The sequence below is a fragment of the Rhineura floridana genome, chromosome 6 (genome assembly GCF_030035675.1).
Source record: "Rhineura floridana isolate rRhiFlo1 chromosome 6, rRhiFlo1.hap2, whole genome shotgun sequence".
In the NCBI taxonomy this organism is placed as follows: domain Eukaryota; kingdom Metazoa; phylum Chordata; class Lepidosauria; order Squamata; family Rhineuridae; genus Rhineura; species Rhineura floridana.
In genome coordinates, this window is record NC_084485.1 from 116,624,302 (window position 1) to 116,640,738 (window position 16,437).

Genomic DNA, 16,437 nt, shown 5'->3' on the forward strand with positions numbered 1-16,437 from the left:
ACAATGGAACCAATTACCTGGAGAGGTAGTGGGCTCTCCGACACTGGAGGCATTCAAGAGGCAGCTGGACAGCCATCTGTCGGGAATGCTTTGATTTGGATTCCTGCATTGAGCAGGGGGTTGGACTTGATGGCCTTATAGGCCCCTTCCAACTCTACTATTCTATGATTCTATGAATGTTTCCCTAGATTACTTGTTTTTGGACAGGTACATCTTTCAGCCTTTCAGCCCTGGGCTGTTGGATCCTAAAAGGAGGAACTGAACCCCCACCCGACAATCTTGCAACATAAAAGCCTTCCTCTACAACCATGTTTCATTTTTCATAATTTTGCTACTCTGAGATGAGTGTCGTCCTTAATTTCCTCTGCATGGTATCATTTGACCAGCAGATGGCACTATTTATTATCTTAAGAAAACAGAAATAGTTGAGGTAGGGTGTAATACACAGGTGATGAATAAAATAGAAGGTCCGTGCATGTATACTGTATGTATTGGGCATGTTCTCCATAATCTGCAAGGCTCATATCTATTATTTTACTGTATGTATGCAGGGTGTCCAAAATCAGTATGCTTAACTTTGCCTAAGATTACTGTGTTGGATTGCGACTACCAGTATATGCTGAGTTTGCTACAGGAACAGGAGGCTGTGATAGGTGCATTGAGACAGAAGGGCTGTGTACTTTCACAACTTATGTGTTGGAAGCACTGCTAAATTGTCAAACAGCATTGCATCTATATTGTTCAACAGTGAACTAATTTGTTTGTTTTACAAAGTGTCTTTTTTATCATGTCTCGTCAAGTTCAGGGCTTGTTTGTGTCTTTGTCAGGATAGGAATTAGATGAATGTGGAAAAATGTATCTGTCAAAGTGAGAAGTACATTTTATTTAATTTGTTGTATTTGTGGACTTGTATCCTGCTTTTTATCATGATCCTCATGGTGGCTAAGGAAATCTGACAATATAAAAATAAAACATTAACAATTCATTTTAAAACAATTTAAATGAACTTTGGGGGGAAATGCGCTGAACGCCTTCCAACAGACTATGATCTGAAGCCTAGCTTTACAGCCCTTCTAAAGGGACCACTCACATGTGGTGTATTATTTGATGTACTTTGTTGTTGTTACGTGCCTTCAAGTCTATTACGACTTATGACGACCCTATGGATCAGCGACCTCCAAGAGCATCTGTTGTGAACCTCTCTGTTCAGATCTTGTAAGTTCAGGTCTATGGCTTCCTTTATGGAATCAATCCATCTCATTTGGCCTTCCTCTTTTTCTATTCCCTTCTGTTTTCCCCAGCATTATTGTCTTTTATAGTGAATCAGGTCTTCTCATTATGGGTCCAAAGTATGATAACCTCAGTTTCATCATTTTAGCTTCTAGTTATAGTTCTACTGGGACTGAATTCCAGAGTCACCCCAAATTTTATTGTTTGTTAAATTTATATCCCACCTTACCACTAAGCTGGTCATCTTCACCTTGAAGAACTATCAGAGGACAATCCTCTATTCGAAGGGGTGCTTGATCCAAGTACAGTTTAATGATAAAAAACCTGAAGATGGGAAAGCAGTTGGGGTCTTGAAGTTTCCCATCACCAGTCTGCAGTTGGATAGCAAATTGAACAGGGACAGGGGTCATCTGGTCATAGTCTTCCCCACTATGATGAAATACACTATTTTTCTCTTTAAACGCTAGTAATTATTTGTACATCTAAATCTATACATATAAATTAGCATGTGCACATTTTATGCAGATCTTTTGTCCTCTATTTTGGTGGTGCATTTTCTCTTTGATAGCAACCCTTGTTTTCACCAAATGGTAGCTCATAGCACATCTCTGGGGTAGCTAGCTCAAGTCCTGATGGGATGCTGAGTTGCATATAACTGGAAATGTGGGAGAAGCACCCGGAAAGACAAGCAACAATGCAGCTTGCATAGCATAGCCTAAAGTCCCCACACATAGGAATTCCAGCAACTCAGGGTACAGTGTGAGCAGAAAGCAGTGTTTGCCATGCAGAGGTTAGTCTCGAAGTGTCTCAAGTATTTTGGGAATGTAAAAAGGATGTTAGCAGTGAGGAAATGATGGGCACAGGAGGTTTGAGCAGTGGCAGACTTTAGAAGGTCAGGCCAAGGAATGAGTGTAACAAGAGAGGTAATGAAAATCTGGCAAACAAAAAGAGAGAATCAAATTGTAAAGTATTCTAGCCATTCGCTAAGGAGACTTGACAAACATATTCTAAGAGGTCTCTCTCTTTTTTTTTCTGCTCCTGATGCAACTGTCTGCCAACAGCTTCACAACCTGAGCAGAATCTGATCTGGCAGCCATGTGCGGTGATAAAATACAGAAGGTGCCATCATGCTGTGTATGCATGACTGTCCAGGCTCTTGTGCTGTGCCCTGCCTGCATGGTGGGCTCCCCCTGCAAACTGGGGGCATCCTAGGCCATACTTCATATGGTATGCTTTGGTCTACCCTGAATAAGGAGCCATAAAAACTTGGGCTGACCCCCTAATTCTCCTGGGAATCAGTATCAAATACGATTATGTAATTGCACAAGCAGAACAGGAAGGGCCGTAGCTCAATGACAGAGCACCTGCCTTGCATGCAGAAAGTCCCAGGTTTAAGTTCTGACGTGTCTAGGCAGGGGTGGAAGAGAACCGTGTCTGAAACCTGGAGAGCTGCTGCCAATCAGTGTAGACCAGCTGTGATCCTCAAGCTTCAGTCAGGTGATTCATGGCATGTCTGTGAAGAACACATACTATTTGAATTCTATGGAATTAAAATGGTAATACAATAAAATACAGTTTCTAAGCAATAAATGAAGCAATAGGAATACAATTAAAAGTCATGCATCATCTAGCACAGGGCATTACAATTGCTACAGGAGGCAGGAAAGAAAGTCGTTAAGTGGTCTGCTAAGACCCTGAGCAACTTTCAGGTGGCCTGTGGGGGGGGGAACATTTGGGAATTGCTGGGGTTGACAATACTGAACTAGATGGACCAAAGGTCTGACTTGGTATAAGGAAGTTTCCTATGTTCTGCTCATGCAACAGAACTTCCCCTTCTAAGAAGATTTTGGTGGCATGCAGGGGGCTGCAGGGAAGAGGAAAACTAGAGTAAGTCCCATTGCACAAGGAGAGGGCCACATTCACACCATACAATTATTCCACTATTATTCCACTTTAAACAGTCATGGCTTCCCTCAAGGAAACATGGGAAGTGTCGTTTGTGAAGGGTGTTGAGTTGTTAGGAGACCATAAGGAGAGCTCCATTTCCCAGAATTCTGTGGGGAAAAGGTGTGACTGTTAAAGCCCTCTGGCCGCTGGAGCTCTGTCAGGAGAATAGGAGTCTCCTAATAGCTCTCAGCTTCCTTCACAAACTACACTTCCCTGGATTCTTTGGAGGAAGCCATGGCTGTTTAAAGTGGAATAATAGTGGAATAAATATGTAGTATGAATGTGGCTGAAGTCTGCTTGTGCAGCATTGGACACAACCCAACTGACTGACTAGATCTGAAAGGCCTGCTGGCAAAAAAAATCCTTCACCAGGAGCATTTTTCAAACATCATAAAAACCTACATTAAGGTGCTGCAGTCCTGTACCAGCTTACCTGGAGGAAGCCCCACTCAGCTCAATGGAACTTGCTTCTGCGTAGACCAGTACAGGGTTTGTGCATGTTAGATGAATATTTTATTCTGTGGGAAGAGCTACCAGAAAATAGTTTTAGAATTGAGTCTAAGCCATTTTGACACTTGACAACTGGTTCTTCTGTCACCATCTCATTGTACAACATCCGTCATATGCACATTGTGACTGACGTACAGTTGTGAGGGCCCTAACATAGTTTCAAGTGAAACGGTGGCTTAAAATTCCAAAATTAATGGAAACATTTATTGTGGCTCCAATGGCAGGATCAATCCTTTGTCCAAGAAATACACACCAACTGGAGAACAGCTTTGCTCCTTGGCACCAGCCTGCCTGTTCAAATGCTGTTAACAGCTGCTAGTCTTCTCTTCAGGAAAGCCCACCACTTTGCACTGAAAGAAGGATTAAGAAACAAAAGTCCTGTCTTGATTTAAAGTTTCTTTTGAGTCCAAAGCAACAGCGTTGTGCTTGCTATGTCTGCTGGGCAGGTGGAGAGGGCGCTGGGGTTCAGGTTGATGGATTAACAAGGTGTTCCTCCCACAACAGCAGGAGCATCTCTAAAGCAATCTGAATTGATATCCCTGCTATGAAGGAAGCACTAAGACGTCCTTCCCCACAGCAGTTGCTGAAGAGGAGTCACCTGGGATTTTTGCACCTGCCAATAAAATACAGGCCGCCCCACAAAATAGCACACCCTCCTTGGTTGAAGGATTAGGTTGTGCCTACTAGAGAGAGTTGTGCCAGAGGATGCTGTGGCTCATTGTTGGTGCTTTTTGCATCTTTCAAGTTCCTATAGTTTGCTTGCTGCAGCAGTTCCTAGGTAGAGCCCATTCCACATGTAGCAATAAAGCAGGGCTGGAGAACCCGTGGCCTTCCAGATAATGTTGGATTCCAATTCCGATCTTCCATAACCACTGATTATACTGGATGAGGGTGATGGGAATTGGAGTCCAAAATATCTGAAAGGCCACAGGTTGTTCATATCTGCCATTGTATTTGAAAGGCCTACGTGATCCTTTCAAATTTACTTCAGAACATGGGAACTGAAATGAAATCAAGAGGTCCATTAGCAACCCTTTCCTGTCACCTGATGGGAGTTTGAGTCCAAAATATCTGGAAGGCCACAGATTGTTCGTATCTGCCATTGTATTTGAATGGCCTGCGTGATCCTTTCAAATTTACCTCAAAACATGGGAGCTGAACTGAAATCAAGAGGCCCATTAGCAACCCTTTCCTGTCACCTCCAGTAAAAAAGGCTTGCTAGTGGCTCCAGTCAGCATTGTAATATGATTTCTGAGGGATATAATTTGAAAGCCTAAAATCTTTTAAAGGATGCTCAGTAACAACAAAGGTGGTTCCCTGACATTTATGATATATGCAGGTGTGCAACTGAGATCCTCACACACCATTACGGTAATTCTGCCCATGAAAAAACGTCAAGCATTAGTAGCATGTGGAGTATTGGGTGGAAGAACCAACGTGTGCGCACACACTGGGGCCATGGGTTTTGGGAATGGAGTCATAAACCTGATGCTCTGTGACTAAGACAGTTTGTGTAATGACAGCATTAGTGAGACTGTGTGTGTTAGTTGGAAACAGTCACTCAGGGAGACAGCACAAATGCAGACACTTTAGTGTGGGGCTTGAACATCTGGTTAGTAGTAGTGGACATACATTTATTTTATTTTATTTTTTGCATGTGTGGCTTTGTTTAATGTTTTCAAAGTTTTTTAACATTACAGGCAAATCACTATACTCGGAATCAAAAATATGACTTCCCTGTGCTAGGAACAGAAATTAATCTGCAGAACTGTTAAGCCTTGTGGCTAGAAAAATGTAGACACATTTCCTGAATAAAAACAACAAATTATTAACACCCAAATCACCTCACAATGGTAAATAGTGACATGAGGCTAAAACTCTTTGAATCATGCTCTGGGTTAGAAACAAGTCCAAAGCAATACAGAGCCTTGTGGCAGTTTAGAGACAAACACATGCATTACATGTGCTTATCACACAATAAATCTGTTAGGGTTATATCCAATTGGTTCTTTCTCTGCTGACAGAAGGCTTTTTGATTCAGTGGAGCCTTCCATCAGAGGAATGGGCCAATCCTTGGCCACATCCACACCATACATTTTTTCCACTGTTATTCCACTTTAAATAGTTATGGCTTCCCTCAAAGCATCCTGGGAAATGTAGTTTGTGAACGATGTTGAAAGTTGTTGGGAGACCCCAATTTTCCTCATAGAGCTACAATTCCAGAGTTCTCTGGAAAGAGGGATTGACTGTTAAACCTCTCTAGAAAATGTACCTCTGTGAGAATAGGAGTCACCTAACAACTCTCAGCACCTTTCACAAACTACACTTCCCAGGATTCTTTGCGGAAAGCTATGAGTGTTTAAAGTAGAATAATAGTGGAATAAATGTATCGTGCTGAATGTGGCCCTGGTCTCTGCAGCTGTGCCCCCCCCAAATAAGCTCTGGAAGGTTGGGGACCCTTCTTAAGTAAATGTTTTATTTCAGTACAGCAGCTTGTAACATTCTGAATGAATGCTGAATTTGTTTTGCCCTGGATCATTCGGATGAACTTGAACTGAAATGTGAACTGAATGTGAACCAAACTAGTTTGTTGTGTAAAGGGAAAAACGTGAACAGGAAATAGTTTCTTTTTGGACCATTGAACTAGAACGCTGTTGTTGTTGTTATGTGTCTTCAAGTTGATTTCAACTTATGGCGACCCTATGAATCAGCGACCTCCAGTAGCATCTGTTGTGAACCACCCTGTTCAGATCTTGTAAGTTCAGGTCTGTGGCTTCCTTTATGGAATCAATTCATCTCTTGTTTGGCCTTCCTCTTTTTCTACTCCCTTCTGTTTTTCCCAGCATTATTGTCTTTTCTAGTGAATCCTGTCTTCTGATTATGTGTCCAAAGTATGATAACCTCAGTTTCATCATTTTAGCTTCTAGTGACAGTTCTGATTTAATTTGTTCTAACACCCAATTATTTGTCTTTTTCACAGTCCATGGTCTGCGCAAAGCTCTCCTCCAACACCACATTTCAAATGAGTTGATTTTTCTCTTATCCCCTTTTTTCACTGTCCAACTTTCACATCCATGCATAGAGATCAGGAATACCATGGTCTGAATGATCCTGGCTTTGGTGTTCAGTGATACATCTTTGCATTTGAGGACCTTTTCTGGTTCTCTCATAGCTCCCCTCCCCAGTCCTAGCCTTCTTCTGATTTCTTGACTATTGTCCCCATTTTGGTTAATGACTGTGCCAAGGTATTGATAATCCTTGACAAGTTCAATGTCCTCATTATCAACTTTAAAGTTACATAAATCTTCTGTTGTCATTACTTTAGTCTTGATGTTAAGCTGTAGTCCTGCTTTTGTGCTTTCCTCTTTAACTTTCATCAGCATTCGTTTTATATCATTACTAGTTTCTGCTAGTAGTATGGTATCATCTACATATCTTAAATTATTGATATTTCATCCTCCAGTTTTCACACCTCCTTCATCTTGGTCCAATCCTGCTTTCCATATGATATGTTCTGCATACAGATTAAACAAATAGGGTGATAGAATACACCCATCTCACACCCTTTTCGATGGGGAACCAATCGGTTTCTCCATATTCTGTCCTTACAGTAGCCTTTTAAAAATGAACTTTCCAAGTTCTGCTAGAAATTTCTACACACTTCCTCAGAAGGATGAGTTGACCTGTTGAGTTGTCTTAGATTTCTCCCTGGAAAACTGCTTTATCTTTTTATTCGTTGTATTTTGTTATTATTGCACACTGTTTTGGTATTTTGAAATGTTAAGCAGTAAATAAATAGGTTCTAGTTTTGGTGTACAAAGCCCTATACAGCTCGGGACCAGGATACCTGAAAGACCGTCTTACTCCTTATATACCCAGTCGATCACTGTGCTCTGCAGGTGAGGGCCTCCTGCAGATACCATCTTATCAGGAGGTCCGTGCTGCACAACATAGGAAGCAGACCTTTAGTGTGATGGCACCTACCTTGTGGAATTCCCTCCCCTTGAATATTAGGCAGGCGCCATCTCTGCTAGCTTTTTGGTGCCTTTTCAACAAGCCTTTTGAGACCTATCCTAGTCTGCGTCTGTGTTAGAATTGCTTGTTAGTATGTTTTAAAAATGTTTTTAACCCCCTTTTTAAAATGTCTTTAAAGCTTTTTTAAAAAAGTTTTTAACATTGTCTTGTTTTAATGTATTTTAAGGTCTGTTTTTATGATGTTTTAAAGTATTTTTAGCGCTTCTGTTTGCTGCCTGGGCTCCTGCTGGGAGGAAGGGCAGGATATAAATTGAATAATAAATAAAATAGATGAATAGTTTGTCCCTCACTCTGCATAATAGCAGGGCCACACTTGATTGGCAACAAATTTGCAGCATTCCCCTCAGTATATAATCCTTTCCAAACTCTGCAGTGTGCTTTGATTTTGACACATGCCATTATTTCCTTCTCCATGCCCTGCCAGCCAAGCATTTCTGTTTCCTTAGACAGAAACTGTGACTTCCATTTAGGTGGACAAATGGAATCTTTCAAAAGTGCTGGTAGGTTGGTGGGGCAAGAGCCTGGTGGACTCCAGCAAATGCATTAAGAGCAAGCATGTTCTCTTTGGCCTCAGGGCTGGTACTGAATAATACAGCCATCTGAGCCTGTGTGCTCGCATTAGTACAGTATGGGGTGAAGGAAATGCATAAGGAACTGGGTATGAGAGGTACTATTAGGAAGCCATGTTGCTCTGCCACCACTTCCCACCTTGCCTGCCTGGGCTGTTTATGTGGGATGGCCATTAAAGCAACACACACATGAACACAGCAGTATGTGAGGAGGCTTTGTGTTTGGTGTCGGGATGGTGGTGGTTTCCTTGCCTCACCTTCCAGCCCTGACTAGAGATGTGAAGGGCTGGGGGGGGAAATCAAAATTTTGTGACCCCCCCATTTAATTTTTCCCCAGAGTCTTCACATCTGTAGACCTGACAGCCTTCATAAGGGGGTTGCTTCCAGAAGGGCTGCTTAATGCACCATTCCTGTGTGGAGATGAAGGGCTAGGATATGGGTACATGATCATGTGAATAATGTACCCATTTCCTAGCCATCCTAGGACTCCTCTGGGAGGATGCCTGTGAGGTGGAAGAGAAATTATGTGTACCATCAGGGGATGGCAATTTTCACCTGCCTTGATCTCAGGAACTATCATGCAAATGTTGGTTAAAATATATGCAGTTTTGAAAGGTTCAGTTATCTTGATTCAAATGGTGTCCAGTTGTATCCAAGTACAGACAAAAATCCACTCCTCGATTTCAGGAACCATCAATGCAAAATCTGGTTACAATATCTTAAGTGGTTGTCCAAATGCATAGTGAATAACGTTCCAACATATATAGTAGATTCACGTTTCACATGTTGACCATCAGAATGCATTCTGCACATTTCTGAGATCTTCAGGTTCCCCACCACCATCTTGTTACCTTGGTTTAACCTCCACTGTACCTCATCACAGTCATCTTTTTGATGAAATAGGCATTTGCCTAATAAAACTAATGCCACACTAAAATAATTACTCTTTTAAGATGACACAGAATTCTGTCATTTTGCTACAGTGCTGAGCTTCCAAGGAAAAACCTAAACAAGAAATTAAGATTTCACTCCACTTGTTTTTTATATTGAAAGAGTATCAAATAAAAACAAAAACAAAATTCCCTTTCACCACTGTGAATAGAGGGACTTCTAAATGTAACACTAAGGATGAGCACGGCTTTCTTTATGGGAAAAGTTTTCTAGATGCACATCAAAACATAATACAGGCACTGAATTGAGCAGGAAAGTCTTCACCATCTCCCAGGACTAGGATTTGAATGAGCCACCTCTGGGCTGCGGAGTGATAAAAGACACTTCTCCTTTTTCTGATTCAGTTGACACTAGCAAGCATGTGGTTTCTTTTTCAGGTTGTATATTTTTGCTTAAAAATTAACAGTTCTTATCAGAAACCCTATGAAAAACCCACAACTGCCCTCAAGAATGTGTCTCAAGAAGTGTAATAGTATCCATATCTACTCAGAAATAAGCCTCATTACTGGTGTGAGATTGCAGTCTTAAATTCGTACTACGGGTGCACAATGTCATCAAACGTTAATACTAGTCACAGGACACAGACTCAAGTCCCACTTTCACACCACAAAGAAAGCATTTTTTTATTTTTAAATGAGAGCTCTGATGTTCAGGCTACCTCCTACCAAATTTTGCATGGAACTGCAGAATTTTCACATTGCTTAGAAGCAAGGTATGTGGTAGGCTTGACACTTTGAGCATAAGGGAAATGTGGGGTATTTGTTGCATGTGAAAATAACATTGAGGCACATAAGCTATGGACAAAATCATGCATAGTTTTCACAAATTAACACTGCATTTTTTGTTGCTTGTTTTAAGGAAACACACAGCTGCTTGCTTGACTCTCAGTTCCTTTCCGTAACACTTAGGTATCTCATTAGATTTTTCTTCTTCCTTTCAATGTGTGCATCACAGTCAACATGCCTAGTAATTAAAAGTATGCACGAACAAATGCTATAATTGGAACTGGAAAAAAGCAAGTTCTTTTTAAAACTTAAAATTGTATTAACCTCTTTGTTCTCAATTAAAATATTTGGGGTTTGACAGAAAAATAATGGCATTTTTTCATATTTCTGCACTAGAGCAAATGCGGTACAATAATAAGTGGCAATAGTGATACAGGCAGTATTAAGCAGTCAGTGGGATATTGGGCATTTCCAGGAAGACCAGGCTTAACTTTGCAAAGTGTAAACTGTTGGGAGGGACAGGGGACCAGAATAGATTTTTAAGAGCATCTCTAATGCTCCAGTAATGTGATGCAGACTGCTATACTTCCAATTAACACTGTGAGAGTTAATTAGATATGCAAGAAATCTAGACCAGATCAATAATGCATGGATAATCAAAACTCTGAATTAATTTTGTCTCTTTGATCTATACATGTCTTACTGACAGAATTGTTTATATTGAAAGCAGGTTATTCCTTACACTATTTTTGCTGTGGGGGGGACAAGCAGGGACATATATGCATGTACTTCCTCCACTGCAACCTTCTCACATTGAGCAGAAAGTTCTGAAAAGGGTTTGGACATGCTTAAAGTCTCACAATGATGGGTAACTGTTTTTGAGCTGATCGGTTAAGACTTCATACAGGTTCTCCCCTTCCATGAATGCAGTCATTTGAAGACTCCAAACTGCATGATTGTCCTTCTCCAGCCTCGGGATGCTCGTCTTAAATGTTGATTGTCCAGCCATAGCTTTCCTATCTTTTTTTGGAGGAAAAAAAATATAGGAAAGCCATGGCTGGAGAATCAACACTTAAGATGAGCATCCCGAGGCTGGAGAAGGACAATTATGCGGTTTGGAGTCTTTGAATGACTGCACTCATGGAAGGGGAGACTGTTTTAGGATCCACAAAATTATAGGTTGTATCCAACAAAGTTGTCCCATTAGCACAAGAACTTCTGCCTGTGCAACAGGACTTTTTCTCCTTCCTTTCTCCCCATGTGCCCACCCAATCTGCTCTGGATGGTTCAGGGGAACCCCCAGAATAGATGGGGAAGGAACAGGGTGAGGAGAGTGAGAGGAAGTACATTGTAAAGGTGGAAGTCCTTAAGCTAATGGGATGACTTTGTTGGATACAGCCTATAATATCTTAGGGACTACTTCACTAATTGTTTACACCAGACAGTTCTTTTGTTCATAACTCTCCCCAACTAGCAAACATCATGAGAAACTAAGGAACTTTGGAAGCTTAGGTGGCTGTATCACATGAACATTATTGGTTTGCAGATGCAGCAAAGACTGGAACTTTCCTAAGGACAAAATATTTATTTTGTGTATCTGATAACCCATGTACTATGTCATCTTGTTTCTCGTTGGGCAGTGCTGAAAAAGAAACTAGCCACTGATCTTCTAAGAGTTTAAACTGAACACTAGCAGTGGGTGAAGGAACAGAAGTAAGGGCCCCAGAGTCTTGGTTATGAAGCAACAGTGCCTGTTGTGAGTCATCTATTGCCCTATCAAAGTCTTTCCAAGGATCAAAGCTAATCTAATCTGCGGATCTCATCTAGTATGGGTTGCCTTGAGAGTTGATCTACTCATCACCTGGAAGTTTATTTTAATCACCAATGTTTTCTGAATGAGAATCACTGTTAATTCACTATTAAAAAACTGGCAATTTCTATCAAGCAAGATGTATCTTAAATCAGTAGCACTGCTGTGGCAATTAAAAATGTGTCTTTGAACTTCTTAAAAAATTAAGTACGAAACAGCTGCCAGTATGTTTGTGCAGTTTGAGTGACTGAAAACACAAACCAATGTTTAAGAAGCAATTTTGCAATGGGATCTATTTTGACTGCTGTGGAGTCTGAGTTTGTTGTTTATTATTTCAGATGCAATATTTAATAGACTTATAATAGAACACTTACACAGCGCAGCAACCTTTTTCCCACCTGCATCCACCAATATAACCCAGACCACATTGTACCATAATCAGAGCAAGTAGTTAATGTTACACAGGCATGAAACAAAGTTGATCAGACTAAACATTGATTCTGTATTTAGAGATAAGCCTGTTTTGACAGATATTTTATTTCTGCAAGATAAACCTGGCCTATAGCTCCTGAGCAAGCTTTATCCAAAGCCAATTTTGCAAAACAGTTGTCTTCAAAACATTTTATTTGAATGTACTTAAAGAATCAGAAATTTGATACAGATTTTGTAAAGTATTTCCAACATTTTTTCCATCACTGAACTCACAACTGCTGAATGAAGGTAAAAGCATTTAATGAAAGTACACCTGACATCAGACCTACACATGCCTTTTATTAAAGGCTTTCTATGTAGTCATCATTAAAGTGCATTTCCCTAGCCTTCTTCAGTCACTCCAGATCATGAGTTCCTCCATCAGAACAAGACTACAAATGATTTTTTTTCCAGAGCAGGCATTCATTATGAGTATTGTAAGTAACAGTTCTATAAAAAGGACAGCTGGGAAATACAAAATGCAAAGATACTAGCAGACATCTCTTTGGGAGGCAGAGTACATCTTATTTGGTTCCAACTTCCCATGCCTGTACAAAGAGCGGCAGCATATATAAAAAAAGCATAGTAATCATCTCAATTATTTGAAGCTGACAGATAGGCTTGCCTGTAAAAAAATAAAATAAATGGCCCAATTATAATAAATTTCAGTATTTGTATTACATTAGTCTCAAAGCATTTCATTAATGATCTCCATCCACTAAGATGAGCTGAAATGTACCAGGACAGGCCATTTGTTCAGCCTGCCAATTTGTCAAAAGTGCTGTGCTTGAAGCTTCTGCTTCTAATTAAAAGATGTTGAGCACCACATAATATGGGACAGCTTTAAAATTAATGTAGAAGCTGGAAAGATTTCCGGGGTTTATCACACTTTGTCTGAGAAGATTACCATGATGAAAAATGATGCGAGAAATAAAATATTTTAAAAAAAGAATAATCACAAGGGTTTTTTTAAAGGCGCTCTAGTTTTTCATTTAAGAATTCTTCTACACTGTCTGTATTCCACTTGAGGATGCTCAGCTCTTCAGCAATGTTCCCGCTGTCATCCAAGAGCTTCAGTACTGGGTCAGAACCACGTACATACTGCACAGAAAAGAAGTTCAAGGTTACTGTCTGCCTAGATTCATAACACCCTGCATATCTAGCAACCTCAGCCTTCATCTTCTTCCCTCCAAAAGTAATTTAGCATTACTATTGTTGTTCAAGCAGAAGTTCTAAATTGAATTAATTGTTATGGCATGGTGTAAAAAAATACACCTATATATTTTCTGAATGAGAACCCAAAATCATTGCTTTCAATAAGTGTAATCAAAAGCTACATCAGCGACTCTATGGAGGTCTATGCTTTACTGCAAAAACACAACCACCAAGAGTTAAAGTTCAGATCCAACAGGGGTATTTGGAATGTTGCCATTAAATACAATCTACGCTGTACAGTGATTGGGAAGAGCAACAGCCATATCTGAAAAGTTGCTAGATTCAACGATTCAAGCCGCATCACAGGGCAATGGATATCCCACTTCTTGCTATTCTCTCCTTACTTCCAATAGTTGAAGGTAAGACAGCTTAAGCATGGGAAAAAAATCAAATCCTCGCTGCTCATTAAGATGTATTTGAGTGAGGGACCATTTTAAGGAATTCCATTGTGATCTCAGCTCTCCTCCAGTTGCCAAATGACAACTGGAGGAGGAAAGGATAACATTCTAGACCACAAAGGAAGTAGTTTTGGAGAAGAGAATAGCAAGAAATGGAATATCCATTGCCCTATGATGTTGACAACTTCCATTATCTATGGTCGTATTGAAAAGGAATAAAGCAAAATTATACTTCCTTTCCCCTGGTCCAATACAGACGTTTTGGGGAAAGTCTCATGTTGTGTAGAGCTTTGAAGCAGACAGAACCTTTGGACTCAGCATGACATGAGAATTCAGAGGATGGAATGGCTGTGCTCTTGGGCATTCAAGGCTAGGACAGGGGCCATTGCCCTTTGCAACTGGAAATGTGAAAGCTTAAAATGATGAGAATTTGGGAGATACGTTCATTATACCATAACATTGAAACCATTACTTGAGAACTGCTATATGCAAGACTTTGATTCAACACTTACTATGAAACTTGATCAGCACAGCTGCTATTTTAATAGACAAAATGTATTCAAGATTGATGTATGAACTCAACATTGTTGCCCTCTTTATAATAAGCTAACTAATTATTTACAGATAAATTAGGCCACCTTCCACTAAATATTCCATCCATCATATGAACAATTCACATTTGATAAATTTAAATTAAAAATAAACAAACAAACATAGTACAAACCTTGATCTGCAGTCCCCTAAACAGTTTGGGCTTGTCACTCCTGACAAAAGCTAGAATTTGGAGGCAAAGAGAAAGAGTTATACTAAATATAAGCCCCGCCCCACCGCCAAATGAATATTTATTGTCATGCCTCAAAGTGTAAATGGTTTTATACACCAAATTAAAAGGTGTGTTGGAAGGAAAAAATGTAGTAGACTTTAGACCACTATGTTACATTTCTCAAAAGCCAATATTAGTGCTTGTTATGTCCTCCGCTCTTGTCCAATAAGAACAAGTGGTAACAATAAATAGGGGTGGCCAAGATATTTTGCTGCTTGAGGCAAAGGGCATGATGGCATCCTCCCTATTCCATGGAGAAAAGCTAGCTGAATCTTAGTTCAGTGCTAGCAATAGGACAGCATCCGCTAGACCTGAGGGCAGCAAGCTAGATTAGGGGTCCCAAAGCAGGACATGCAGCTCATCCAGCTCTGTCCTATTAACACTTTGGCACCATACCCAACCCCCCAGCATCTGTTGCCTGACACAGCTCATAGCAGGGCCAGCCTTGGCACTATGCACTGTGTCACATAGGCAGTATTTGCAAGAGCAAGACACTTACTGAACAAAGTGCTGATAGACTTTGATACACAGAGACCAGCTAAGCTAAACCACAACGATTGGCCTAAGCCCAAGTGAATGCTTGTTTTATCAGGGAGCAAATGTTGTCAGATGTCATGTAGACATTTTTATTCCCACACCATGTCCCCCACCCAAAGTTATTCTACCCACATGAAGACCCCCTAATCTCACATGCTATTAAGCAGGATCAATCAGTATTTCAAATAAATATAAAGCCACTGGTTACAATGGTTAGGATTTTATTTGAAAAATGGGTGGTGGTGGGAGATAGTAAGAAAAAGTCTCATAGTCCTACCTCTTCTCACTGCCTGTGTGTTCATGCTACCTATATTTCTCAGCAGCCAAAGTGTTTTGCTCTGTTGCCTTAGCCAACGGATACAGCACTATGGTGGCTGCCAGCAGACAAGCAGCATCAGGCAACCTGGGCTGGCAGATGAACATGTCACTCATTTTCTTGCCTAGGGACCGCCATTAAATTGTCCTGGTGAGTTGCAATTTGCTTGGTTGACTGATAGCCTAAAAGTGTGTAGTGTTTATAACAGTTCTGCATACCTCTTTGTAGGCACAATTCTGTCTCAGTGCTGCAATGATGTTAGACAGAACAGATCTCACTATGCTGAGAACAAAATGTAACAGGAGAAGGCGGGGAATCTAATACCAGTTTTGCTATGTTAGATGTCATCTTAAACCATCAAACATATTGTAGCACTGGCAGCTTTCTAAATCTAGTGAAAAATAGATTGAGACATCTTCTGGATAAAAAACCTCAAAGCAACTTGCTACAGTTTCATTTTCTGACAAGATATTCTCAATAAGTGAAGTTGAGTGAGCTTTGAAGGCTTAGGAAAAATTAAAATAACTGATGCACAATGAAAACAAAGCTACTAAAGTAAAGTTCTATTTGTTAGGCTCAAGAGAGCAAGTGTGCCTATGAAACATGAACAAGGAACCCATCTCAGAAATGCATTAGGTTAAAAACAAAAGATATTATTTCAGAAATTATTAGATTTCTTATCCATCCTTCATCGTTACTTAAAACAAATTATAGTGAAGAGGGTGGGTCCTAAAATATATACCTCAGGTATCAAAGGCTAGGGTAAAGAGGTGTGTCTTTAGCATATGACCTAAAATTAAATAAAAAATAAACAAATCCACAGAGGTACTCCATAAGCTAAAAGTGCAGGCAACTTAGCTATGGCTTACTATGAGAAGAAAAAGCACATGCAGCTGCCTT

The 16,437-nt window shown here is 40.3% G+C and overlaps 1 protein-coding gene across 2 annotated transcripts in view; it reads right to left on the reverse strand.

Annotated features, from left to right (window-relative positions):
* Nucleotides 1-12,383: 12,383 nt before the first annotated feature.
* Nucleotides 12,384-16,437, reverse strand: part of SELENOF (selenoprotein F) — a 33,085-nt gene continuing 29,031 nt past the window's right edge. For both annotated transcript variants that reach the window (XM_061633563.1, XM_061633564.1), the window contains exons 4-5: nt 14,586-14,635; nt 12,384-13,349 (exon numbers count right to left, since the gene is read on the reverse strand). In XM_061633563.1, coding sequence (XP_061489547.1) covers nt 13,218-13,349; nt 14,586-14,635 — 182 coding nt within the window. In that variant the 3' untranslated portion in view covers nt 12,384-13,217. The remainder of the gene's footprint in view (nt 13,350-14,585; nt 14,636-16,437) is intronic.